Consider the following 27,194-nt stretch of genomic DNA (forward strand, 5'->3'; position numbering starts at 1 on the left):
CTTTACTGTTTCTCAGGAATTCAGGGGTTGTGGTAGTCACTCCAGTCAGTCATACACGCCCATTTCATTCCTTCCTAAATCAGAAATGCTCTCTCCCGCTCTCCCTCTCCTCATAGAGACCTCATCTAGGTGCTTTCCATGTTGAGTTATGCTACCAGCAGAGGCCACTGTCCAAATTCTTTGAACAGGTGAAGGGAAATTTTTGGTTGGTTGAAGAAGTGCACCAATAAGTAAAACATTCGCTAACCAAAAACACTGGATAACTTGATTCTTCTTTGCCAAGGTGCACTCTCTCTCTCTCTCTCTCTCTATAGAGAACCCATATGTGATAAATTTTTGATGCTTTGCTTACTCGTTTAGGTTGTTTTCTGGTGTTTTTCTTGATGCAGGTTGTTCAACCTCCTACAAATTCGGTTACGAGCCTTAGTTTCAGTCCCGAGGGAAATTACCTAGTTGCTACTTCTTGGGACAACCGGGTTTTTTGATCGCTGCCTCAATTGAATTTCTTTCTTCTTCCTCTTTTATCTTCCTTACTTTTTAGTCATTCTAATTTGTGCTATTTTTAAGTGAAGATCGTAATCTAATCTGTTCGCATTTCCTTCTTCCTCTTTTCTCTCCTTTATCTTCATTGAGCTCCAGAAGCAAGCATATTAAGGACCGGTTCCATATTCGTCAGAATCCATTTTTTCTGCCATCGTTGAAATCATCTATATGCTTTACAGTTGCAGAAGCCAACTCCAGAGCCGCCAAGAACAATCCATCTCAGCGGAGTCTTTTGTTTTCACAATGCCTCTTTATTACGTAAATGCCCCTCCCCACATGGGAAGCGCCTATACTACCATTGCCGCTGCCAAGAACAATCTGCCTCTAGTTTTGTTTCATGATCTTCATCCTTGTTTACTGCACCGCCGGTATCTCTAGTGGGTAATCCATTTGTTTGCTTCTTTTTTTGTTTTCTGTTGTTTACAATTTGATTATAAACAATTGTGTGTGTGTGTGTGTGTGTGTACAGGAGGGCATATTAACCCAGAAGTAACGTTTGGGCTTTTCATAGCCCGTAAAGTGTCACCAATCCGTGCTGTGATGTACATGGTGGCACAATGCTTGGGTGCAATGTGTGAAATAGGGCTAGTAAAGGCCTTCCAAAAGTCTTACTATGTGCAGTATGGTGGTGGGGCGAATGAGATCACCGATGGCTACAGGAAAGGTGTGGGTTTGGCGGCTGAAATTAATGGTACCTTCGTCCTTGTCTACACAGTTTTCTTTGCTACTTATCCCATGACAAGTGCCAGAGACTCTCATATCCCCGTAAGTTCACCTGTTTTACTTGGAAAATAGAGTATTAGTAGAAGTGATATAGAAATCATTCTACTTAAGTCTGCAGGAAATTAGAAACTCAAGTAGGTATTTCTGTAATAGAGAGTTCGGACTAGGCAATGAACTCCACTTAAGATCGATTGAGGAATAGATAACATGATCAGCACTAAACCAGATCTGTCAACTGAAGAGAATATTATGACTAGTTAGTTAACAGAAAAGCAACTCAAGAGTTAAAGTACGTGCAGAAAGGGTGAAAACAGCAAACTGGCCTTGAGAGAACTAGAAGAGAAGATGCAAATAAGAATAAGGAAGAAGATATGTTAAGCTTCTTGCCTAACTGCGGAGGAGGAATCCCACCAACTTCAGACTTGGTATCCCACTAAGGTTTTCCCTACTGAATCCCACAGTAGAGCAATCCTGAATCCCACAAAACCAGGTTCTATTCCTCACAGAACTCACAAGCTCAAGGCTAAACTGTTTCTCAAATCGTTGGGGTCATAGTTGTCAAGGTATTGCCTAAGTGCCGTCTAGGCATCCGGGTGGGTTTCGAAGGACTGGGCAGTCACCCACCTTATTCTAACTTAACAAGGTGTTGCCTAGAGTGCCTAGGTCCCTGTCGGTTTTCCCCCCCTCCAAATAATGGTGTTTCTAACACATTTTTATTGGCTTGTGTACAATTTTGTGTATAGGTGAGAAGAGTGGGATCATTTGGTACCAAAGGCAAATAAATAAATCGAATTTCACTAGGTCACTTTTCTTGTACACCTTCTCTTGTTTACTTAAAGATTATTTTTTCCCTCTTAATAATGTTGTTTCTTACATACTGTTGCTGCTGTAATGCTGTAATAACATTGCTAGATAAAATGGCAAATTAGTGTATAGATTCAATCTGTATTGTTGTTGTTGTAATGCTATATTCATAATTATATATTGCTATACTAGATATAATGGATACATAAAAACAAATACTAGGGCGCCTAGGCGGATGCTTTGTCGTCTTAGCGCTTAGGTGACCTTCCAACGCCTTGATCTCCTAGGTGCCTTGACAACTATGGTTGGGGTAGTGTGATCCCCAACTCTTTATTTTTAACTTGAATGAAATAAGCAAAATAGGATACACAAAAATGAAAAAAAAATCTAGGGCGCCTAGGCAGATGCTGTCGCCTTAGCACTTAGACGGCCCTCCGGCGCCTTGGGTCTCCTAGGCGCCTTGACAACTATGGTTGGGGTAGTGTGATCCCCTACTCTTTATTTATAAACTTCAATGAAATAAGAAAAATAGAAACTCTTCTAGAACTTAACAACATAGAAACTAACACTAATCCCGCATAGGACTCAAATCTCTCATATATTTCGCTTATAGAATTTGCCCATTACAATAGTAAACCCAAAAATACTAAGCCTTTGGCCTTACCCATTGGTCACTTAAGTAAAACATTGGTCCATTCTTGGTCTAGTCTAATGGCCAGGTTTGCTGCTGGCCTTCTTGTTCTTCTGAACTGCATCATCATTTCTCTTATTAGTCCCCCTCTACTGACATTATTTTTGTAGTGATGCTGTTGTAGCTGCTGCTCTATTGCGCGATTGCTTAATACACCAACCTTTTCAAGCAATTACTTGACAGCTCCTGAAACCTGACGATGTTAGTTTTCTGTTAGTGGTTGAATGGAAAAGTCCATTTTACCTCACCCCTAACCTCCACTAAACCGTAAAAATGCAGGAAAAACCTGCAATTGAAAATCCAGAACCCAGCCCTTGGTGTTGCACTTCTGCTGGCCATTCCGGTGGTCAGCCGCAGCGCCGTCCGACACCAGTGTTCTCTGTATGCCGGTGCATCTTGCTTCATTTTATAATATTTATCCATTGCTGCCCAAGGAAAGTCCCTGGTTGGACTCATTCAGAACCTGCAACTACACCTGGCGGTACTGTGGCAAGACAAGGTATGATTCTAAGAATCTCATACATCAATCGCTAAAATAGTCCAACCAGGGACTTTCCTTGGGCTAGTGTTGTGCGTCTAAAGGTTCTGGACCTTCTGGTTCGTTTTGGACTCTATACTCCTTGTCCAAATCCAAACTCGGGAAGACAGCAGCAGGAATCGTGTAATCAGGAACTCGGGATAAGCATTTAGTGAAGTATCTCAATTTTTAAACGTTGTTGACTTTGTAATCTGCATTTTTAGATATCCGTGTAAGCTCTTGGCTATTAGAGACTATAATCTATATGGGTTCTCAGAGTTCAAAATCTATTCCAGTGCAAGTTTCTACCCAATAACTAGTGGATGGAATGCTACGTAGAGCTCCATTTTCATAGTTGAACTGTTTCCATGGATTTTTGAATCCCTCCAAATAAATTGTAAAGCTAACTACGAGTGTTTGAATTTTGGGGTTTGAGCTAAGGCAATCTGCTTCGAGTCTCACTCTCTCACCTCGCAACACAGCCAGCAAATTAATTGGGGCCCAGAAAAAATCCACCAAGTAGTTGCAGGTTCTGAAACATCTCTCATTCTAGGTTGTTGAGGCTGCTTGGTGCTGAATTTATAGCAGGCCCACTGTTGCGGTTCAACTGTTACCCAGGTCCCAACCTCCACGTAGTGGTGGGTTGGGTTGCAGTAGGGGGTAGGGGCAATGAGGTTGCAGGAAGAAGAAGAAGAAGGAGGAGGAGGGTAAAAGGGTTACTTCACTACCCTTAAAGGGTAGTTTGGGCATTTAGGATTTTTCTAATCCATGACATCATCACTAAACGGTGACTGACCAACGGACAGGACCTACTTGAAAGAAATTGTAAAATGCAGGGGGTGTTCAAGAAAGTTTTTGAAAAATGGGGGGGGGGGTATTAAGCAATCGGGCAATAGTACATGGGGTGTACAAGTAATAAGTATTGGGCTTATTTTTGTGGGAAAAAAAGCCTTGGTTTGGGTTATATATGTGTTGGGTCTTTAGTCCAATGGGTATTCAGTGTAATGGCCTATTTTAATGGACCTAAAATATGGTAGGGGGGTAGGAATACGAGATTTACTTCATTAGTTTAATTAGTCCTTATTGGGTTTGTTTCCTTTAGTATTTTAGCTTCCAAGTCAGTTTATGTTATCTTATCAGTTCAGGATTGGTTTAGGCGTTTATTTTTTTTGAGTTTGAGTATGTTTTCGAGTCTTTCATATAAGATTGTAAGGGGCTACAGCCCTATCCACGAATTTGATGAATAGAGCATTGGCTTTTGCCTCTTATTCCTGTGAGATTCAGAAACTGTTTTAGATGCAACAAAGCGTTGGTGGAATACCAAATAATGGCTGGTGGTATTCCAGTCGAGGACTAAGTGGGATGCTTAGTTCATATCCTTCTTCTTCTCTTATTTAATCCTTCCATTGATTCCAAGTAAGTAACATAACTTTTCTATCATTTGTATCTTTTAGTTGCTGAATCTATTACTAGTTAATGATCTGAAATTTCTATCCTCTTGTTTAAACTTCCATTAATGTTCTGGTTCAGGTTCATGCATAAAACCCAGTTTTCCTTCAAGTTTCTTGAATTCCTATTCCAACAAGGAATTTGTTGAAACCCAACTTTTGACTACTGAAATTCAAATCTGATTTCACATTAAGCTTTTGGTTTTCTGTTCTAAGTTCCCTGCGGTTTCAAAATCTCATTTTTGAACTGATTTCTGAGAATTGTATTTCAAGTCTAATTTCACTCAACTCAGTTTCTATATTCTGTTTTCAAGTTCTGATTTCTGTTTGCTATTACAGTTTCTAATCACTGCTCATACATCAAATTAGTTCGCTCTTTTTGCTGCCTGAAACATCCTGAATATACTGGTTTCGGTTACTGGTCTGAACCTTGTTTCTAGAATCCTACCCCCACTAGGATTAACCTGTAATTTCATATCTGTCCATCAGATTTGAACCATATTTTGGGAAACCAGTCTTCTCCATACAATTGACCTTCGACCATGGACCATCTTCTGAATTAAATCAGAACCTTGGATTATTTGTTGTTATAAATCTCTTGAATTCAGGTTTTTAAACCTGTCATTGCGATTCTGGCTGCAATTGAGTTTCTGATCCTAGTCCTCTAGGCTTCTAGAAAGTAGAAACCCATCACCGATAGTATATTCCTAGTCCAAAATTTAAATCCCATTTTTCTTCTTCCTCATACATTAGACATCAGAAGAAGACAGAAGAGGGTGCATTAAGGAGATTGATTGGTGGAAGAACTGAGACAGGAGTAGTTTCATACTGCATAAAAGGGCGTACCCAGTGCACAATTCTCCCGCCACTGCGGGGTCTGGGGATGGTCATAATGTATGCAGCCTTACCCCCACTTCACAGAGAGGCTGTTTCCAGAGACTTGAACCCGTAACCACTTGGTCACCAATGGAGCAACCTTACCGTTGCACCAAGGTCCAACGCCAGTTTGATATTGCATATGATTTCAAAATACAAGCAGAATACAATAGGCAATGTTTGAAAGTGGATTACATGGGCTAAGAAGGTTATCCTAGGTGATAGCAAAGTCACATCACATACCTTACTGGATAGATTTTTGTCTCTGGAAGGAAGAAAAAGAAAGGATAGTTTGATGTCTTAGATTTATAAACTGGAACTTGCGAGAAGAAAAACTATGGTCGTTTAGAGATTTGTTGATGGAGGAAAATGAAAACAAATATGTCCAAATTTCATCATGTTTTGATCCATTTTTCTAAATAGGCCTCCTATGTAGCTTGCAAGTAAGTATTATCAAGTTGATACATTAACATGGTTATAGTCCCTTAGGATAAGGGTTGTCTATTGGGCTAGGCTCAGCTCGAACCAGATGTACCAGATTCAAACTTTTGCTTGGGTTGGGAAGGAGTGTCCATGGCATCAAGTTGGGCAAGGACTAAGCTTAGGATTCGGTAACTCCATCCGACCTGGTACGTGACACTTACATTTAGGTCATTTTGCTGGTCTTTACTGTTACATGTATGATCTGTCACCTTGCAGCTGTGTAATAAATCAAGAAAAGTTAAACCCAGACAAAACCGACTCAAACTCAATTTATGCTAGGATTTGCTAAGTTTAATTCAGAATGGGCTTTTAGATACACCCAAACTTGAGCTCTGATTGGTTGTTCCTCATGCACAACATCAAACTTAGGTTAGCTCACCCAGGTTGCAGTATAATTTATGATGGAATGAAGATAATGATGTTTTTTAATCAAATGATTTTAAGATTTATCAGACTAAGACAGAAAATATGCAGCGCAAACTTACTAAAAATAGAACTGAGGGATTACATGATGGTTATGAGATACCACACCAACAATGATTTTTCAGTCATTCATATGATTCTGCCTTACTGTTTACCCTAATTGACACGAAGGCATGCATGTCTCTCCTCTCTACAGTTGGCACGTATCTTTGACGCCACACCTTCTCTATATAATAATAAGGGGCATAGAGAACATTCTCCCAATAAATATCTCCTCTCGACTGTTATTTCGTTCCTCTCTTGCAAATCAACTCTAAATACTTTCTATTTTCCCTCCCTCACTCGCACGTAAGCACTTCACGCCTGTATAAATTCTGAACTGCTAAAACCCTGACCGGAAAAAATCCTAGAGTCATGAGACAAACTCTGTTAAATTCGCTTCCCTCTGTCCTGCGCATCTTCTTCTACCCCCAATCCCTCCCTTACTATAGCAGCCATCACAGTGGTTTCTTCTATGTTTAATTGGTTGCAATTTAATAATCTCTGTTATTTCCTATGGCGCAGAGTGCAAAGTTCTTGTTTCAGTCCCGAGGGAAATTACTTCGTCGCTACTTCTTGGCACAACCGGGTTTTTTGATCGCCGCCTTAATTGAATTTCTTCCTTCTTCCTCTTTTCTTTTCATTGCTTACTCGTTTAGGTTATTTTCTGATTTTCTTTTGTTGAATTTTTAACAGGCCCAAGCCCAACTCTAAAGGTCCGGCTCCACCTGGTGCACTTCACCTTATTCAACCAATCAAAGCTCAATGTGGAAATGTTTTAATAGAGGAAGGATTAGGGGCTGTGGTAGGTACTTTCCACAACGAAAGTAGTTTCTTTTGAAATAACTTTAGGTGTAGCTCATATCTTGTGTCTAGGGCTGGCATTCCAAGACTTCACACTCTTGTTAGATTTTTGACATGTTTACTCATATTGATGCACGTTTGACACAGTATGGGTGTGTCTGCAGACTGCATTTAGTTCTAGGAGATCATTGAGTTTGGTATGTATCCATATAACATTATTTAGTCAGTCCAACAAAGATGCTTGATATAAGTTTCACCTTCCATGCTATGAAGAACCTATCATTTCATTCCTCAAGGATTCCTATCACCCCTCCCTGAACTTGTATTCCTATCAATTATGAAGTGCCTTCATTTTCATCAACCAGTACAAGAAGAATGTCAATGCCAGTGGAGAAGACAGAATAACAGAATTCAATTGCACAGCCAATGCCAATGGAAAAGACTCACAGTGAACCCAATATTCAACCTTTGTGAGGTCCCAGATGAAGTAGATGAACATAAATAATAGTATTTGCAATTAGATACACTAGTTAAGATGAACACAAATTAGTTAGCAGTTGGAATACTGTTAACTAATATATAATACAGGGGAAAGATCAATACATAAGGTACAAATGCAGGGGAAAGATCCAACATTTGATAATTTGATTGGTTTCCACCAGGGAATGATCCTCCATAGACCAACCAAGCAGTAGTGAAAATACATATTTCAAGATCATCTTGTAAGCATTTGAGAAAATGTTACAAGATAATAATGAGCAAATTACCTGTAGTTTGAAACAATATCAAAACCCCCCCTAGTTTTACTTTTACAAAAAACCCCCTAATGTCTCACGGTGTTACTAAACTGTTAATTTTGTAAGTAAAAAAGACCATTTTACCCTTTTAGTTCAGTGACCTACATTAAGTACCATTTTACATTTTTACCCTTCATGACCTTCTTCTCTCCCAAAACGAAAATTCCCTAAATCGATTTAGGGTTTTACCTTCACACCATCTCCGGCGAAGGTTGCAGACATCTCCGGCGGACATCCCCTGCCCAGCCACCGTCCAGCGAAGGTTAGTTTCTCCATCTCCCCTCTTTCTCTGTATGTTATTGTGAAGTTCAAACACCTGAACCGTCTTTCTGATTCTGTTGAGAAGGTGGATACTGGAAAAGGGTTTAGCGGAATTGATGGAACTGCGACGCTGACAAAGAGAATTGAGCCGGTGGATTTGTTTTCCAGTGGAGATGTTGAGGAGGAAGTATCTAAGGACATGGGTTCCAGCAAATCAAGACTGGGGAGTTTCGGTATTAGTGGAAGTATAATGACCTTGAACCTGGAGAAAGGGAAGAAGAAACTGGATATTGACCTTAACTCGCCTGCTGTGGACCTAGTGTCAGAATATGGAAATGACAGTGGGTTCTTGCGCTTCTGCAATTGCCATGGATGTCTCTGTTTCGAATATGATCACATCATTCCCTACTCTAGAGGTAAATCCACCTCTCCTACATTTTTTTTTTCTGGATTTTCCAGCTACATTTCATCCCCTAACTTCTGCTGGAGCATGTTCTGGAAATTTACTTGAAAGTATTCGGTATAGGGTTGTTGATATTTTTCTTAGAATTGGTTCTATGCAGGTGGAGAATCTACGCTTGAGAACTGTCAAATTCTTCAAACCAGGGTGAACCGATTTAAAGCAGACAAGGGCTGAGTGGAGAAAACTGAATTGCAGGGTTTCTCTTGTGATTTGAAGTTTTCAGGTATGGGTGCAGTTGATCCCCTCCTCAAAATAACAGAAAATCTCCTGAGAAAAAGGAAAAATGGCTCATGTCACAGATGAATTCACAAGATGGGCTGTATTAATTTCTGTCACCGTTGTTGTCATTGTTACTGTTGTTAACTTGTTATGCATAAATGGCTAATATAGCATTGATTCTTGACTTCAAATACTGTTATACATGGAGGGACATTCAGTTAGTGATGCATCTTCAATTTCCTAAAGTGAGAAACTGGACGAGGAGATTTTCAAAATATTTCACTTCACCATTAAATAGCTTAGATGTTTGTATTCCATCAGCTTGATAAAGTGGCATTTGAGAGAAAATTTGTTTTACATCTTATAATTTAACTAGACTGGGAAATTGAGAAGGGATTGACTGAAAGCAGAAATCTGGGCTTCCCATTTTGCACATTTTATGCCTGAAGAGGAAAACGTCCTTTTGCCCAACATGCCTGAGAGTAAAATTGTCAAACTGCCTTGCAGGTAGGTAGAGAGATGCAGCGGATGAACACGCTGTTCCTCCATGTCTGGGCGGCCATGGCAGCCCATGAAATTAATTTCTTTTTGTAAACGTAATAGGGGCAGAAAGGTTTGATCCAAAAATAAGGTTAAAATGGTCCATGAAAAAAATTTAAGGGTAAAATAGGGTTTTTGAACAGTTTAACTACAGCTAACGGTTTACACTTGACGGTAGGGGCTTATTTATAAATCGTCCACAAATCTAGGGGGTGCACGTAAATAATGAAACTAGGGGGTGTTTTGATATTGTTTCAAACTACAGGGGGGTACATGTAATTTGCTCTAAATTTTAATTGGGTTCCTTAATCATGAATTTCTTTTGATTTAAGAATTTATACTTTGCGCAAATTGTGCATGCCACATTGGATAACTACGAACCAGATATAAATCTTGTAGATGATGGTGAAAGGGGGGAGCCAGATCACAATTGGGTTGATGAAGTAGTTAGATATGAAGCAAGAGGTGGTGTGGGTGTTGGTAGTGATCTCAGCCTGAGCTACCTTAGGCCAAGACTGGAAAAAAAAGCTTGCACTTTATTGACTCGGTAATAATGAACAACCCCACATGTTTAACTCCAAAAATGAGGTCCTTCAGTATCATATTCTTGATTAATTATGCATTTTTCTGATAGAACTTTTTTCTTTCCATTCCTCCAAAGATAAAAAAAAAAAAAATAATGTAGTGGACTGTGGTTATACATTGGTTTACTTGTACAACAGAGAAGAGATTGAAAATCCAAAAATATGGGCTCAAATTTGTGTCTAGAAAATAGTAGAATTGGCCGAGGGGAGTACGACAATGCACCAGGTTTTAGATCCAATGTTTCACTTGCTTTGATAATGGGAAGCACTGGGTTCCTCGGAAGGGGTTAGCTATGGTTGTTCTGTCTGATATGTGCTACTTTGTGGACACTGCAGGTATTTCGGTGCCTTTTCAAATGTCTCTCTCTCTAAAACTTCTTGTTTCTTATACTTGATGTGTGATATTGATTTTTTTTGCCCTTTGGATGTTGTAGGAGTTTTACAGATGATTTGTAATTAGGTTTCTGATATGAAATTCTCCACGATCTGCAGGAAACTGCTTATTGACATATTAACCTTCAATTTCATGGTTTATTTCTCTCTCATGCATTCCTTTTTTTTTTTTTTATAAATAAAAAAAATTTATTAGAAGAGAGACAAGCAATGCAGACAAAGTAACTTGAATCTTCTCTTTAATTGCTATTGAAAATTTTTCTTTAAGTCATTAACCAACTATGTAGATATTTTTTGGATCTCATCACTGCCACAACTTTTTCTTTTGGCCACACCGAGGCATTCCATTTATTTGAGTTACCGTTTCAGAAGCTCATGTGAGACAATTTTAACAATCCTATCCAAACTTCTGTACCATCTCTTTTATTCATTAGTTATAATTACTTACAAATAATGTGGCCCAAATATATAATTATCTACCCATTGTTCATTTCTTATGTATTTCTTACCTCATTTATTGAGTTATTTTTATCTTTATTGTTGCTCGGGTATCATACAGTAGGGTTGAGCATTGGGCTTCCTGGTTCTATTTGGTCTGGTTGCTTGTGAGTCTTATATTCTAATTTCTAAGCATTGAATTTTAGGTTTAACCACATCTTTATTCTCATTTGAAATTCTCACATTTCATGTTTATACATCTCTGTACCCGACTTATTCCCCCTCCAAATATTTCTTCCTTATCTGAATCTTATAATATTTGTTTATTTTTACTCCAATTTTGGTTGATTCTAGCTGCTGTCATTCGACATCTGGATCACAAAAATGTTGCACATGATCCCCAAATTAAATCTGATATTGTTCAGATTGCTAACGCTTTGGCTCGACAACTCAGAACACGAGCCGTAGTCTCTGAAATTGGGATTATCAGTGATCTATGCAGGCATTTGAGGAATTCTATTCAGGCAAAAGTTGCATTGGTAGGACAGCAAGAGTCAAACTTGAACATTTCACTCCCGACCTTCATTGAAGACCGCTTATTGGAAATTGCTAAAGGAGCAAGTGCTATGCATATTCATTGCATGTAGTGACCAAAATAAGGCTGGAGCTGTGTCCGTATAACAATGATTAACATCTATTTAGCTAGAATAATGAAGAACCTTAATTCTATTAATGTGGTAAGCTAGGGTGCTTCTAACAATGTTTTAGGCTGGAGGTCATGGGTAAGAGATTCCTTGACAATATGTGACATTTTAGAGAAACCAGGGGGGTAGACGGCTGCATCAAGTGTATCATTCTTGGGTTTCCCAACTTCCACTAATGATTCGGTGGACTCCCTAGGCAAGGATGGATTTTATTATTATTATTATTGTTATGATCCGAGTTTTCATCGTTATTCCTACCAGAAAACTGCTGTTATCAATCTGTTTCCTCTTCTTTAATAAACTCACTAGTACTTTAAAGCAACAGCTGATCACTGGTTTACTTAGTATTCTTTTTCTTATTAAAAGAATTACATGCGATATGTTTGCCTATTATATTAGGTCTCAATAGCAGCTCTATGTGAAATTTTATTTTCCAATGCTCTCTATAAGCTCTGAAGCATGATGGAACTGTTCAATTCTTTCTTTCTAATATTAATTCTGTGTTATAGTTCTCTTTATGTATGTCTCATTTGAGGGCAAGTTAAGTGCAAATTGTTCTATATTTTCTCAATTGACAGGTTGAAACAGCTGCATCTCAAAGGGAGCAGTTATTGCTTGTGAAAATTTCAGAGATTGAAGCCAGGTAGATCATATTGTGAATCAAGTAATTTGGTTGAACCTTCTGTAGGACTTCATGCTTGCTTGGCCAAATGGACCAAGAATCTGAATTTATACAACATATAAAAGTGATTTTGATGTCCTTTTACAAAAGAAAAAGGAATCTCTGTTTCCTCTTATATTTTTACTTTCCATTTCCTTTGATGTGGAATGATTAATCCAACTGATGAGGTAGCTGAGGCAAGGCTGAAATATCTGCAGTTAAGTGGCTGAGGAAGGTTCCTTCTGAGCTCTTCTGAATTGAAAGGTACCACATGATTTTGTGATACAAACACTGACTTTACCAGATAAGAAAGAGAGAGAGAGAGAGAGTACATATACAGATGTGTTTTCTTATCTAGTTTGTAGGGTTGTCATGTTGGATGTCTTGTATCCTTGTTTGAGATAGACACATCTATCTTCTTGTTACATGTTGTTATAAAATCAGAGTAGTCCTACTTATCATTTTAACATCCCGGATATGATGTCTTGCTGTGTAATTTTATAGAAGGGTGCTCCAAATGAACAGAAAATTGTTAAATTGTGTGAATATGCTGCCAAGAACCCCCTCCGAATTTCTATGGTACTCCTTCTTTCAACATAATTTAACCTTCGTTTGTTATTTGCATATCAATGGCTTCTACTTGGAGTTTATTTTTGTTTCCTTTTCGTTGCTGTAGATTGCCAAGTATCTTGAACAAAGGTGCTCAAAAGAGTTGGCTTCTTCTAGAATGGTCATGCTCGACCACTGTTTGATTTAATGGCAATGACACTGGAGTAGCTTCCATCTATGGGTTCTGTTGCAAAGGAAACTGTTGGGTCATTGTTGATTCTGGCTCATGTAATTTCTTTAGCATCTGTGACCTTGCCTTCACAACAGGTATGAATTTGATCACCTTTTTTATTTTCATCTTAATTTGGTGTTGTTCATTTCTGTTGACTCAAAATGAATTTCTCTTTGATAACAATATTTTTTAAACTGAACTGGGTGTTGGACAATTTTGTTCTGGTAGTTTGCAGTCCTGGTCAATTAAGAAGGGATAGAATTTTGCTACATACAAGAGTCCTTATGAACAATATTTTATAAACAAATTGTCTCTTAGATCTAATGATATTTTGAGGAACCAAGTTGGTTGCATCTTTTGCAACCAATCAATTACCTGCATTTAGTTCTAGGAGATCATTGAGTTTGATATATATCCATCTAACATTATCTGCGTCTAATGCTAACACATGTAATGGTAGTTACATAGGATCAACAGTTTGTAAACCCTTAGCAAGTTATGTTTAAAGTATGCGCATTCATTTATATATCCAAGTCTGATCATCAAGTCTCTCTACTTGTGAAAATACTTACAATTTAAGCTTCTGTTTTTACATGTCAAAATTTTGGCTATATTAAATTTAATTGGGTTCCTCAATCATGAATTTCTTTTGATTGAAGGATTTATACTTTGCGCAGATTGTGCATGCCACATTGGATAACTACGAACCAGATATAAATCTTGTAGATGATGGTGAAAGGGGGGAGCCAGATCACAATTGGGTTGATGAAGTAGCTAGATGTGAAGCAAGGGTTGTTGTGGGTGTTGGCAGTGATCTGAGCCTGAGCTACCTTAGGCCAAGATGAGAAAAAAAAGATTGCCCTCTATTGACTCAGTAATAATGAGCAACCATACATGTTTAACTCCAAAAATGAGGTCCTTCAGTATCATATTCTTGATTCATTATGCATTTTTCTGATGGACCTTGTTTCTTTCCATTCATCCAAAGATAAAAAAAAAAATGTAGTGTACTGTGGTTAATACATTGGTTTACTTGCACAACAGAGAAGAGATTGAAAATTCAGAAATATGGGTTCAAATTTGTGTCCACAAAATAGTAGATTGGCCAAGGAGAGTACGACAATGCACCAGGTTTGAGATCCAATGTTCGCTTACTTTGCAAATGGGAAGCACTGGGTTCCTCGGCAGGGGTTAGCTATGGTTGTTCTGTCTGATATGTGCTACTTTATGGACACTGCAGGTATTTTGGTGCCTTTTCTATTCTCTCTCTCGCTAAAACTTCTTTTTTATTCTACTTGATGTGAGATATTGATATATTTTTGCCAGTAGGATGATGTAGGAGTTTTACAGATGATTTGTAATTAGGCTTCTGATATGAAACTCTTCACGATATGCAGGAAGCTGCTTATTGACAATATTAACTTTCAATTTGATGTTTTATTTCTCTCTTTCTCTCCCATGCATTCCCCTTTTTTTTTTTATAAATAAAAAAAATTTATTAGAAGAGAGACAAGCTATGCAGACATAAAGTAACTTTGAATCTTCTCTTTAATTGCTATGGAAAATTTTTCTTTAAGTCTTTAACCACTAGGTAGATATTTTTTGGACCTCATCACTGCCACAACCTTTTCTTTTGGCTGCACAGAGGCATTCCGTTTATTTAAGTTACTGTTTCAGAAGCTCATGTGAGACAGTTTTAACAATCCTATCCAAACTTCTGTACCATCTCTTTTATTCATTAGTTATATTTACTTACAAATAATGTGGCCCAAATTTATATAATTATCTACCTATTGTTCATTTCTTACGTATTTGTTACCTCATTTATTTATTTATTTTTATCTTTATTGTTGCTCGGTGATCATACAGTAGGGTTGAGCATTAGGCTTCCTGGTTCTATTTCGTCCTGTTCCTTGTGAGTCTTATATTTTAATTTCTAAGCATTGATTTTTAGGTATAACCACATCATTATTCTCATTTGAAATTCTCACATTTCATGTTTGTACATCTCTGTATCCGACTTATTCCCCCTCCAAATATTTCTTTCTTATCTGAATCTTATAATATTTGCTTATTTTTACTCCAAACAATTTTGGTTCTCTCTCCTTTGCTTACATACAGGAAATGAACAGTTGATTCTAACTGCTGTCATTCGACATCTGGATCACAAAAATGTTACACATGATCCGCAAATTAAATCTGATATTGTTCTGTTTGCTAACGCTTTGGCTTGACAACTCACAACACGAGTCGTAGTCTTTGAAATTGGGATTATCAGTGGTCTATGCGGGCATTTGAGGAAGTCTCTTCAGGCAACAGTTGAATTGGTAGGACAGCAAGAGTCAAACTTGAACATTTCAGTCCCGACCTTCATTGAAGACTGCCTATTGGAAATTGCTAAAGGAGTAAGTTCTATGCATATTCATTGCATGTTGTTTTTGGGGTAGTCCTAATTTCTCTTTGGGGTTTTTGTTGTGCCAAATAATCTATTTTTGAGTTGGCTTCTTCTAGATTGGTGATGCTTGTTTGATTTGATGGCAATGACACTGGAGAAGCTTCCATCTATAGGTTGTTGCGAAGGCAACTGTTGGGTCATTGTTGATTCTGGCTCATGTAATTTCTTTAGCATCTATCACCTTGCATTCCCAGCAGGTATGAATTTGATCACCTTTTTTATTTCATCTTAATTTGGTGAGCTTCATTTCTGCTGATTCAAAATGAATTTCTCTTTGATAACAATATTTTTTTTAAACTGAACTGGGTGCTGGACCATTTTGTTCTGGTTGTTTGCAATCCTGGTCATTTAAGAAGGGATAGAATTTTGCTACATACAAGAGTCCTTATGAACAATATTTTATAAGCAAATTATCTCTTAGATCTAATGATATTTTGAGGAACCAAGTTGGTTGCATCTTTTGCAACCAATAAATTATTATAATCTATAGCTCATCAAATTTTGGGGATTTTCTTATGAAATATATGCTATAAGAGAGAATTTTTGCGAGTGGGGGGGGGGCATACTTGCATCATCCCTTATCCCTTTCTCGATTATCTTGTACTGGTTAGAAGGGCTTAGCAAGTATCTTTTTTGGTATGTTAATTTGGCATGCTTTTGTTCATTGCATCGGCCTAACCTTCTTTTTCTTGAATGAGTGACACAAAATAGTGGGTAAAATGGATATTCCAAGGAAGAAATTTATGGGAGATATTTATTATTAAATAGGGAAGGTGTGGCGCCAAAGATACGCACCAGGCCTGTCCTGTGCATCATCTTCTACCCCCATTCCCTCCCTTACTATAGCAGCCATCACAGTGGTTTCTTCTATGTTTAACTGCTTGCAATTTAATAATCTTTGTTCTTTCCTATGGCACAGAGTTCAAAGATCTTGTTTCAGTCACGAGGGAAATTACATCGTCTCTACTTCTTGGGACAACCGGGTGTTTTGATCGCCGCCTCAATTGAAGTTCTTCCTTCTTCCTCTTTTCTCTTCGATGCTTACTCGTTTAGGTTGTTATCTGATGTTTTTTTTTGTTGAATTTTTAACAGGCCCAAGCCCAACCCTGAAGGTCCGGCTCTAGCTGGTGCACTTTACCTATTCAACCAATCAAAGCTCAAACCTGCAGTCCTGCAGTGCAAAAAAATTTTGAGATGGAGAAGCCATCATCGTTGTCGTCGAAACACTGAGGTTTTCTTGTTGAGGTTTTCTACTTCACTCGGACTTGCATCACTAGCCACCTCCATTTTCATTACATTCAAGACTGCTTCACTGTAACTCGAACTCATCATTATTTTCTTATTTGTTTTTAATTTTTTGGTATTCGTTTTATTTCCTTCTCAACGCTTTGCACCTCATGACCACTGCTCAAATTCTCTCTTATCATACAGGACATATCTTTGATTTCTGGTTTTGTTTCATGATCTTCATCCTCGTTTACTGCACCGCCATCTCTGGGGCGTAATTCATTCTTTTGCTTCTTTCTCTGTTTTCTGTTGTTTACAATTTGATTATAAACAGTTGTGTGTGCTTCTGTTTACAAGAGGGCATATTAACCCAGTAGTGACGTTTAGGCTTTTCTTAGCCCATAAAGTGTCCCTAATCCGTGCTGTGATGTACATCATGGCAGAATGCTTGGGTGCAATGTGTGGTGTAGGGCTAGTAAAGGCCTTCCAAAAGTCTTACTATGTGTAGTATGGTGGTGGGGCGAACGAGATCGCTTATGGCTACAGAAAAGGTGTGGGTTTTGCAGCTCAAGTTATCAGCACCTTCATCCTTGTCTACACTGTTTTCTCTGCTACTGATCCCAAGAGAAGTGCCAGAGACTCCCATGTCCCTGTAAGTTCTCCTGTTTTACTTGGAAAACAGAATATTATTAGAAGCGATATAGAAATCATTCTCAATTCTCTTGTTAACCCACATGGAAAACGTTCTAATTGAGAACTTTTGCTTCGGATTTACAGGTATTGGCACCACTTCTAATTGGGTTTGCAGTTTTGTTCCCCCCTTTGGTGGGTGGGACAACCAGGTTTTTTGATTGCCTCCACAATTGAATTTCTTGCTTGTTCCTCTTTTCTCTTCTTTATATTTTAGTCATTCCCTCGCATTGCATATTCTAATTTGTGCTATTTTGAAGTGAAGATCGTAATCTAATCTTTACGCATTTCGTTATATGTGGGAAACTTGATAGGTTTTTTAGAACCAAATTGAGATTAAAATCCTTGGTTGGCCTGGCAAGATGTATGTAAAATTGTGCGTGGTGATTATGCAGCTTACGTACACGAGTCGTATGAAACTACAACCCTCAAATAGGAGGGAGAAAACAACACAACAGCCTAAGCCTCAAACAGAGGAGCCCACAGCTCGAAGAGAAATAGAGGGAAGGCCCCAGGAATCAACAATGAGCTTGTTCCTTGGGGTGTCATTACAAGTAGAGGGAGCAACCGAACTAAGCTTGGTTTTAATTTCAAAAGAGATGGAATCCCAAATCTGATTGAGAGATCGAGATTTGGAGGTCCATTTCCGAAGATTTCGCTCCATCCAAATATGATTTATCGCAGCACCAAAACCCAACTTTCCCACCACATCACAAAGGGATGAACCACCAAAAGACATGTCAACCCAAATCCATTCTTTGTCGAAGGAAGAATCCAACGATTTCTTGGACAGCATTTTGCAAGAATACCTTTCCAGACAGAGCAGGAGAAAGGGCAATCAAAGAAAGATGATTGGAGTCCTCCATCCCACTCCAACAAAGACCACAATTAGGGGGGACAGAGATGTGCCGGTGCCGAAGAAAGGACTGTGTTGGAAGGCAGTTAGAGAAAACTCTCTAGACTGTAAAGCAGTGCCGGGGAATGTGGTGTTTGAACCAAACAAGCTTCCTCCAAGGGACAAGAGGATGACAAGTCCGAATTAGATCCCAAGCAGCTTTGGAACTGAAAGAACCCGAAGAATTTGGTAGCCAAGTGACACAGTCTTCCCTATGATGGGGCCTTCTTTGAATAGAGGGCAGGAGATTCCAGATATTGGTAAGCACAGGATTTGAATTATGGTGGTGGGGCGAACGAGATCGCCGATGGCTACAGCAAAGGTGTAGGTTTGGCCGCTGAAATTATTGGTACCTTCGTCGTTGTCTACACTGTTTCCTTAGCTTAAATCCAAGCTTAAGCTTACCTGGCGGGCTCAAATTTGGCTGGTTCAATGTTTTACATTGGAGTTTCCTTTCTGTCTTATGATTGACAATGTGAATTAGATAATTCTCAACTCAGGTTAGGTGCAAACTGTTGTTCCTGTGTTAAATAGTATTATTATGATTGGCAATGTGAATTAGATAATTTTCAACATGCTTCAACATGCTTTACCATGGATACTATTATTTGATTAAAGTACTTTGGGAGGTACCTCAAATTTCAAAAGTAACATATGAGGTTCCTTGTGAACTTAGCCCTACTCCAAACCGAAGATATTTCCAATTTTACCCTCTCAACCCCACTCCTGGCCTCACCTTCACCTTCACCTTCACCTCCTCCACCTCCACCACCTCTTTCACCCTGCTGCAACCACCCGCTCCTTCCCCTTAGACCACCGCCCCCCCACCCCCTTGTATAAACTAACGTTGGGTTTACGTAGTATAGAAGGTACTTCTATCTATCAGAACCACCCATCTCTTTAAGCTGCGCTTCTCACTATTTTCAACCCAGAATTCATGTCGAAATCTGGTTGAAATTGATGAAGTCACAGTTAGGAGAAAACGAAGGTCACAATCCATTGAGCTGAAGCATCCTCAGTTCCTTTATGGGAGAAGTCACCGGATTCAGGTGTGGAATTGATGTCTCCCGGAGCTGACTCACATCGGAACCGGTGTTATCCCAAGGCCACTTTGAGGGAGAAAAACAGATTGTAATGGTGGGAACAAGTGAGTGATTCTCTATTTCTTTTAAATGTGAGCTCTTTTTTTTCTGTTTCTCGTTTCTGGAATCAAACTCTTTTTTTCTTCCTCTATCTTTCTTCCTATCTAACATGAATTTTTATTCCCTTTATTTTTTCCCGTTTGAAATTTTACAGCTAGAAGCATCGACGAACCAGGAATTTAATCAGCAAATTCCTATCTTTAATCTTCCTTTGAAGATCCTTTGTCGTGTTATACACATTGAGTTGCTGGCATTCCTCTTTGTAAATTCGCCTCTCTTTCTCTCTTTGGTGTTTTGTATTTTTGTTGATTTCTACTATTTCCAGGCTGAACAAGACGAAAAATGAAGTTTATGCTTAAATTACCTTACAACCTGAAGCAGATGTAAGACTTACTTTTCAAATTTCGACCCGTGAACAATTGTGAAGTTGCAAATGGAAAAAATTTAATTTAAAGTTTTCTGATATAATTTGTACAGCAAAGTGAGCCCAGAAGCCCTGATCCAAGCACTCCTGAACCTCCGCGACCTACCGTTCACTCTTTCTGCAAGATTTTAACTGCATCTGATATAAGTACTTATGGCAGCTTCTCTGTTCTTTGGAAACATGCTAACGTATGCCTTCCTCCATTGGTATTTTTCATTCTATTTTGTTGTTTCTTTGTACTTCACTTCCTTTAGTGGTTTTCTTTCTTGAAGGATATGAACCCGCCAACTCCAATCCAGGAATTGACTGCAAAGGATCTTCATGGTTACGAGTGGCGATTTACGCATATCTTCAGAGGTACCTGCAGTTGCGTTTTTCTGTTTTCTTTTATGGCAAAATTACATTTTGGTTGGTTGTAGTTATTGATGTCCAAGTTATTTCAGATACATTGTCAAACAAATCAAAGCTAAACTTTCCATTCTGAATAGTATTAAACATGATGGTATGCGGACAAGTAAATGACTGATGAGTCCTACCTCTTTCAAATTGAATGTACCAGGTCAACCCCGCAGGCATTTGCTTACAACGGAATGGAGTACGTTTGTCACTTCTAAGAGATTGGTTGCGGGATGCTTTTGTTTTCCTGAGGTATTTCAGCAGAGGGCTTTAATATGATCACTTCTTCTCTCCGCTAAACTTTCCATTCCGAATAGTATTAGACATGATGGTATGCAGACGTGTAAATGACTGAGGAGTCCTACCTCTTTCAAATTGAATGTACCAGGTCAACCCCGCAGGCATTTGCTTACAACGGAATGGAGTACGTTTGTCACTTCTAAGAGATTGGTTGCGGGATGCTTTTGTTTTCCTGAGGTATTTCAGCAGAGGGCTTTAATATGATCACTTCTTCTCTCCGCTTTCCGATTTTCAGGATTTTGAGTAGTTATACTTCGTATTTTTACTGACTGATTATGTAGGGGGAGAATGGAGAATTACATTCGTGTTGGAGTTAGGCGTCTTGGTCGTCAACAAAGTACCATGTCATCGTCTGTGATATCAAGCCAAAGCATGCACCTCTGGTTTTTCTGTCAAATAAAGTTAGAGGGATGTTCTGCTTACTGTTTTGTGGTTACTATATCCCCATTCAAAGATCTCTATGGCTTTCCTTTACTCTCAACATGTCATGGAGAAGAGAGGGGTTAGTGTGTTGGTTGCAGTACTGATATGCACCACCGTTCCAACTTCCAAGTTGCCGAGTGAGAGAGGGAACGGAAGAGAGACAGTGAGATTGATTCGTAACACTGGGGTGGGAGTGCAGAGGGCAGAGATGGGAGTGGGTGAAATGTTAAAAGGGAAAATTTGGGAAAATATTCAATTTTGGGTAGGACTAGGTCACAAAGAACCCCAAACATCCCTTTTAAAACTTGAGGTACCTCATAGGTACTTTAATCAAATATTGGGCACCTTACATGTAATTTACCCTTACTTTTATGGATGATTTGTATAAACCACTTCCAGTTGCAAGAGCGGCTAAATGTTGCATATGGCTGGGAAGAAGAAAGGAGCACAGTGGGGGAAAGGGACAGCTTAAAAAAAGGAAAAATCAGAATTATAAAAAAAGAGAGAAAGTTTCATGTACTCAGGTAACAAAGTACATTCCTGTCAAGCTTTTTCTTACAGAAACCTTTCTTTCTATTGACTTGTGGCTATTGTTCATTAGCAGCACCTTTGGAGAGCAGCAAGGGCAGACACGGTAGTTTCAAATTCATGCTTCTCAACAGTAAAAATAAGGTCCTCCAGTATTTGTGCACTGCTGTTGAGAAGTAGGTTAAATAGTTAAAAAAAATTATTATTTTTTTACTATTTTACCCCTTTTTTTCCGTACTGATACGATAGCTTCAAAGTCATGCTTCTCAATAATTTTCCCTTCTTAACAACAATGTCTAATATTGCATTTGCAGAGGATCGCTTCATTTTTCTCTCACTTTTTCCCTTTCTTGAATATTGATCTTGAAGCTTATCTACTGCCACCAGTATTTCGATCCTTTGCTTACTCGTCTAGGTTGTTTTCTAACGTTTTGCTTGATACAGGTTGTTCAACCTCCTACAAATTCGGTTACTAGCCTTACTTTCAGTCCCGACGGAAATTACCTCGTCGCTACTTCTTGGGACAATTAGGTTTTTTTATCCTCGCCACAATTGAATTTCTTCCTTCTTCCTCTTTTCACTTCTTTATTTTTAGTCATTCCCTCGCAGTGCTCATTCTAATTTGTGCTAATTTGAAGTGAAGACGTAATCTCATCTTTACGCATTTCCTTTTATCTGTGAAACTTTACTATTTCTCAGGAATTCTGGGGTTGAGGCAGTCACTCCAGTCAGTCATACACGCCCATTTCATTCCTTCCCAAGTCAGAAATGCTCTCTCCCCCTCTCCCTCTTCTCACAGAGACCTCATCTAGGTACTTTCCATGTTGAGTTACGCTACCAGCAAAGGCCACTGTCCAAATTCTTTTAATAGGTGAGGGAAATTTTTGGTTGGTTAAAGAAGTGCACCAATAAGTTAAACGTTCTCCATCCAAAAACATTGGATAAATTGATTTTTCTTTGCCAAGGTGCAGCTCTTTCTCTCTATAGAGAACCCATATGGGATAAATTTTCATGCTTGCTTACTTGTTTAGGTTGTTTTCTGATGTTTTGCTTGATGCAAGTTGTTCAACCTCCTACAAATTTGGTTATGAGCCTCAGTTTCAGTCCCGAGGGAAATTACCTCGTTGCTACTTCTTGGGACAACCGGGTTTTTTGATCATTGCCTCAATTGACTTTCTTCCTTCTTCCTCTTTTATCTTCCTTACTTTTTAGTTATTCTAATTTGTGCTATTTTTAAGTGAAGATCGTAATCTAATCTTTTCGCGTTTCCTTCTTCTTTTCTCCCTTTTATCTTCATTGAGCTCTAGAAGCAAGCATATTAAGGACCGGTTCCATATTTGTCAGAATCCAATTTCTCTCCCGTCGTTGAAATCATCTATGCTTTGCAGTTGCAGAAGCCAACTCCAGAGCTGCCAAGAATAATCCACCTCTACGGAGCCTTTTGTTCTCACAATGCCTCTTTATTGCGCAAATGCCCCTCCCCACATGGGAAGCGCCTATACTACCATTGCCGCCGCCAAGAAAAATCCGCCTCTAGTTTTGTTTCATGATCTTCATCCTCATTTACTGCACCGCCGGTATCTCCAGTGGTTAATCCATTTTTTTTCTTCTTTTTCTGTTTTCTGTTGTTTACAATTTGATTATAAATAATTGTGTGTGTGTGTGTGTACAGTGTCACTAATCCATGCTCTGATGTACATGGTGGCACAATGCTTGTGTGCAATGTGAGAAGTAGGGCTAGTAAAGACCTTCCAAAAGTCTTACTATGTGCAGTATGGTGGTGGGGCGAACGAGATCGCCGATAGCTACAGCAAAGGTGTGGGCTTTGCAGCTGAAATTATTGGTACCTTCATCCTTGTCTACAGTGTTTTCTCTGCTACTGATCCCAAGAGAAGTGCCAGTGACTCCCATGTCCCCATAAGTTCACCTGTTTTACTTGGAAAACAGAGTATTATTAGAAGTGATATGGAAATCATTCTCAATTCTCTTGTTAACCCACATGGAAAACGTTCTAATTGAGAACTTTTGCTTGAGATTTACAGGTATTGGCACCACTTCCAATTGGGTTTGCAGTTCCCCCCCCCCTTGGTGGTTGGGACAACCAGGTTTTTTGATTGCCGCCGCAATTGAATTTCTTCCTTCTTCCTCTTTTCTCTTCTTTATTTTTTAGTCATTCCCTCACAATGCTTGTTCTAATTTGTGCTATTTTGAAGTGAAGATCACAATCTACTGCTACTAGTATGTCTATGCTTTGCTTACTGGTTTAGATTGTTTTCTAATGTTTTGCTTGATACAGGTTGTTCAACCTCCAACAAATTTGGTTTCAGTCCCGAGGGTTTTTTTTTAAATTTTTAACAGGCCCAAGCCCAACCCTAAAGGTCCGGTTCCACCTAGTACACTTCATTATTCAAGCAGTCAAAGCTCAAACCTGAAGCCTTGCACTGCAAAAAAATTTCAGATGGAGATGGTGTTTTCAGTTGGAATTTGAACTGGACAGATGCAGAGGAGGAACTTTGGGTGTATTATTTGATGGCTGTATTCTGTTCAAGCTGAAGGTGAACTTTCATGGATTTAAGAACAGCATTACTTTTCGGAACTCATTGTTAGGAGATGAAAAAAAACATGTGCATAATTGAGTGTAGCAGGGATAATGATCTTGAGATGGATGATTGGGCAAGATTGGGAATGATAGTGGTTCTTTATTTAGCTTAAATCCAAGCTTAAGCTTACCTGGTGGGGTCGAATTTGGCTGGTTCAATGTTTTACATTGGCGTTTCCTTTCTGTCTTATGATTGGCAATGTGAATTAGATAATTTTCAACTCAGGTTAGGTTTAAACTTTTGTTACTGTGTTAGATACTAGGATTATGATTGGCAAAGTGAATTAGATAATTGTCAACATGCTTCAACATGCTCTACCATGGATACTATTAATTGATTAAAGTACTTGGAAGGTACCTCAAATTTCTTGTTTTCTGATGTTTTTTTTTTGTTGAATTTTTAACAGGCCCAAGCCCAACCCTAAAGGTCCGGCTCCAGCTGGTGCACTTCACCTTATTCAACCAATCGAAGCTCAAACCTGCAGCCCTACACTTCCAAAAAAATTTGAGACTGAGAAGCCATCATCGTCGTCGTCGAAACGCTGAGGTTTTCTTGTTGAGGTTCTCTACTTCACTCGGACCTGCATCACTAGCCACTGCCATTTTCATTTCATTCAAGACTGCTTCACTGTAACTCAAACTCATTACTATTTTCTTATTTGTTTTTAATGTTTTGGTATTCTTTTTATTTCCTTCTCGACGCTTGGCACCTCATTACCGCTGCTCAAATTTTCTCTTATCATACAGGACATAACTTTGATATCTGGTTTTGTTTCATGATTTTCATCCTCGTTTACTGCACCGCCATCTCTGGTGGGTAATCCATTTTTTTTGCTTCTTTCTCTGTTTTCTGTTGTTTACAATTTGATTATAAACAGTTGTGTGTGTTTGTGTTTACAGGAGGGCATATTAACCCAGCAGTGACGTTTGGGCTTTTCTTAGCCTGTAAAGTGTCGCTAATCCGTGCTGTGATGTACATCGTGGCAGAATGCTTGGGTGCAATGTGTGGTGTAGGGCTAGTAAAGGCCTTCCAAAAGTCTTACTATGTGCATTGTGGTGGTGGGGCGAACAAGATCGCTGATGGCTATAGAAAAGGTGTAGGTTTTGCAGCTCAAATTATTGGCACCTTCGTCCTTGTCTATACTGTTTTCTCTGCTACTGATCCCAAGAGAAGTGCCAGAGACTCCCATGTCCCTGTAAGTTCACCTGTTTTATTTGGAAAACAGAGTATTATTAGAAGCGATATAGAAATCATTCTCAATTCTCGTGTTAACCCACATGGAAAACGTTCTAATTGAGAACTTTGGCTTTGGATTTACAGGTATTGGCACTACTTCCAATTGGGTTTGCAGTTTTGTTCCCCCCCTTTGGTGGATGGGACAACCAGGTTTTTTGATCGCCTCCATAATTGAATTTCTTCCTTCTTCCTCTTTTCTCTTCTTTATTTTTTAATCATTCCCTCGCAATGCACATTCTAATTTGCGCTATTTCTAAATAAAGATCATAATATAATCTTTATGCATTTCGTTATATCTGTGAAACTTGGTAGGATTTTTGGAACCAATTTGAGATTAAAATCCTTAGTTGGCCTGGCAAGATGTATGTAAAATTGTGTGTGGTGATTATGCAGCTTACATACACGAGTCGTATGAAACTACAGTTGGCATGTATCTCTGATGTCACCTCCTCTATATAAATGTTTTCCATTGACCATTTTTGGTTTGCTCCATTTCAAATCAACTCTATTTTATCTTCTCCCTCTCTTTCTTTGTTCATCAGAAGCAATATAGGAAGGATCAGATTTTTTAAATATCATTTTTGAAGATGTAGAAAGGGCTGAAAAAAGATTGAGAGTTCTTTATAGCCATTACTCTTTTCCAAGGCAAATGTGACCAAACTAAGGCTGGAGCTGTGTCCGTATAACAATGATTTACATCTTTTTTTTTTTTTTACCCCGAACTTATCTGGGACCCGGGACAGCCCCTATCTTTTATTCATATCCAATAAAAAATCAAAGAATACAGGAGGGGGACATACCACCTTACCTCAGCCCAAAGCTAACAGCGCTCACAACCCTTAGAAGGGAAAATCCCACTCCCTATACAAGATAAAACCTGCACATTAAAATCTAAAGCAAGCCATTCCTGCCTTGTCCTCTCTAATGATACCTGCAAAGCTCCCACCTGGCAACCTGCCTTGGTGGTACGTGACCGAGAAACCCAATCACAAGCGTGATTAGCCATCCAGTCCGCTGCTCTATTGCTTTCGCAAAACGCAAAGGCCACTTGAGCATGAGTCTTGGAGATCAGCTTCAAAGCTTCGTTGAACCAGTACCAACCCTTCCATAGTATGCACTTCTTTTGAGTTACCATTCTAACTGTGTTGGCTGAATCAGAGTTAACCACCACCTCCATCAACTGGAGGTCCTGGCACAGCCGCAGCCCATCTCTCAGGGCTCTGAGCTCTGCTAATGAGTTTGTGCAGTCTCCGTAAAAATTAGCAAAGGCTGCCAGCACCACTCCATTCCTGTCCCTAATCACCCCCCTCCTCCACCCCGACCGGGATTTCCTTTGCAAGTGCCATCCACATTCAGTTTAACTGATCGAAAGGGGGGCACCAGTAGATGGGACGGGGGCATTTCAGCTTTATCGGTGGGGCCAAGATACCAAACCATTGGAGAATTAAATCGTCCCTGGCGGATCCCTGCCGCCCTATCTTGGAGGGTAGGCTCACCTTCTTGACCCAGGTTCTAATCCCCTCAATAATGGTTCTCGTAGCGCGCCGTCTCTCCCCATGGCTTCTGTTGTTCCTCTCCTTCCAAAGCTCCTAACAAATTAAGGCAGGCATAATCTCTGTTATATAATCACTGAGGCTTCCACATCCTGCTGTCTCATGCCACAGAGCCATTCGACTCCTAACATCC

At 39.1% G+C, this 27,194-nt stretch overlaps 1 protein-coding gene across 1 annotated transcript; it reads left to right on the top strand.

Moving 5' to 3' along the window:
* The first annotated feature begins 880 nt into the window (after positions 1–880).
* LOC122647256 (aquaporin PIP2-4-like) lies at positions 881–25,967 on the top strand. The gene is made up of 4 exons (XM_043840693.1): positions 881–920; positions 25,172–25,467; positions 25,593–25,658; positions 25,902–25,967. Exons 1-4 carry the CDS (start codon positions 881–883, stop codon positions 25,965–25,967), a joined length of 468 nt encoding a protein of 155 aa, XP_043696628.1.
* The last annotated feature ends 1,227 nt before the right edge of the window (positions 25,968–27,194 follow it).

This window comes from Telopea speciosissima, unplaced genomic scaffold (assembly GCF_018873765.1).
Source record: "Telopea speciosissima isolate NSW1024214 ecotype Mountain lineage unplaced genomic scaffold, Tspe_v1 Tspe_v1.0015, whole genome shotgun sequence".
NCBI lineage: Eukaryota > Viridiplantae > Streptophyta > Magnoliopsida > Proteales > Proteaceae > Telopea > Telopea speciosissima.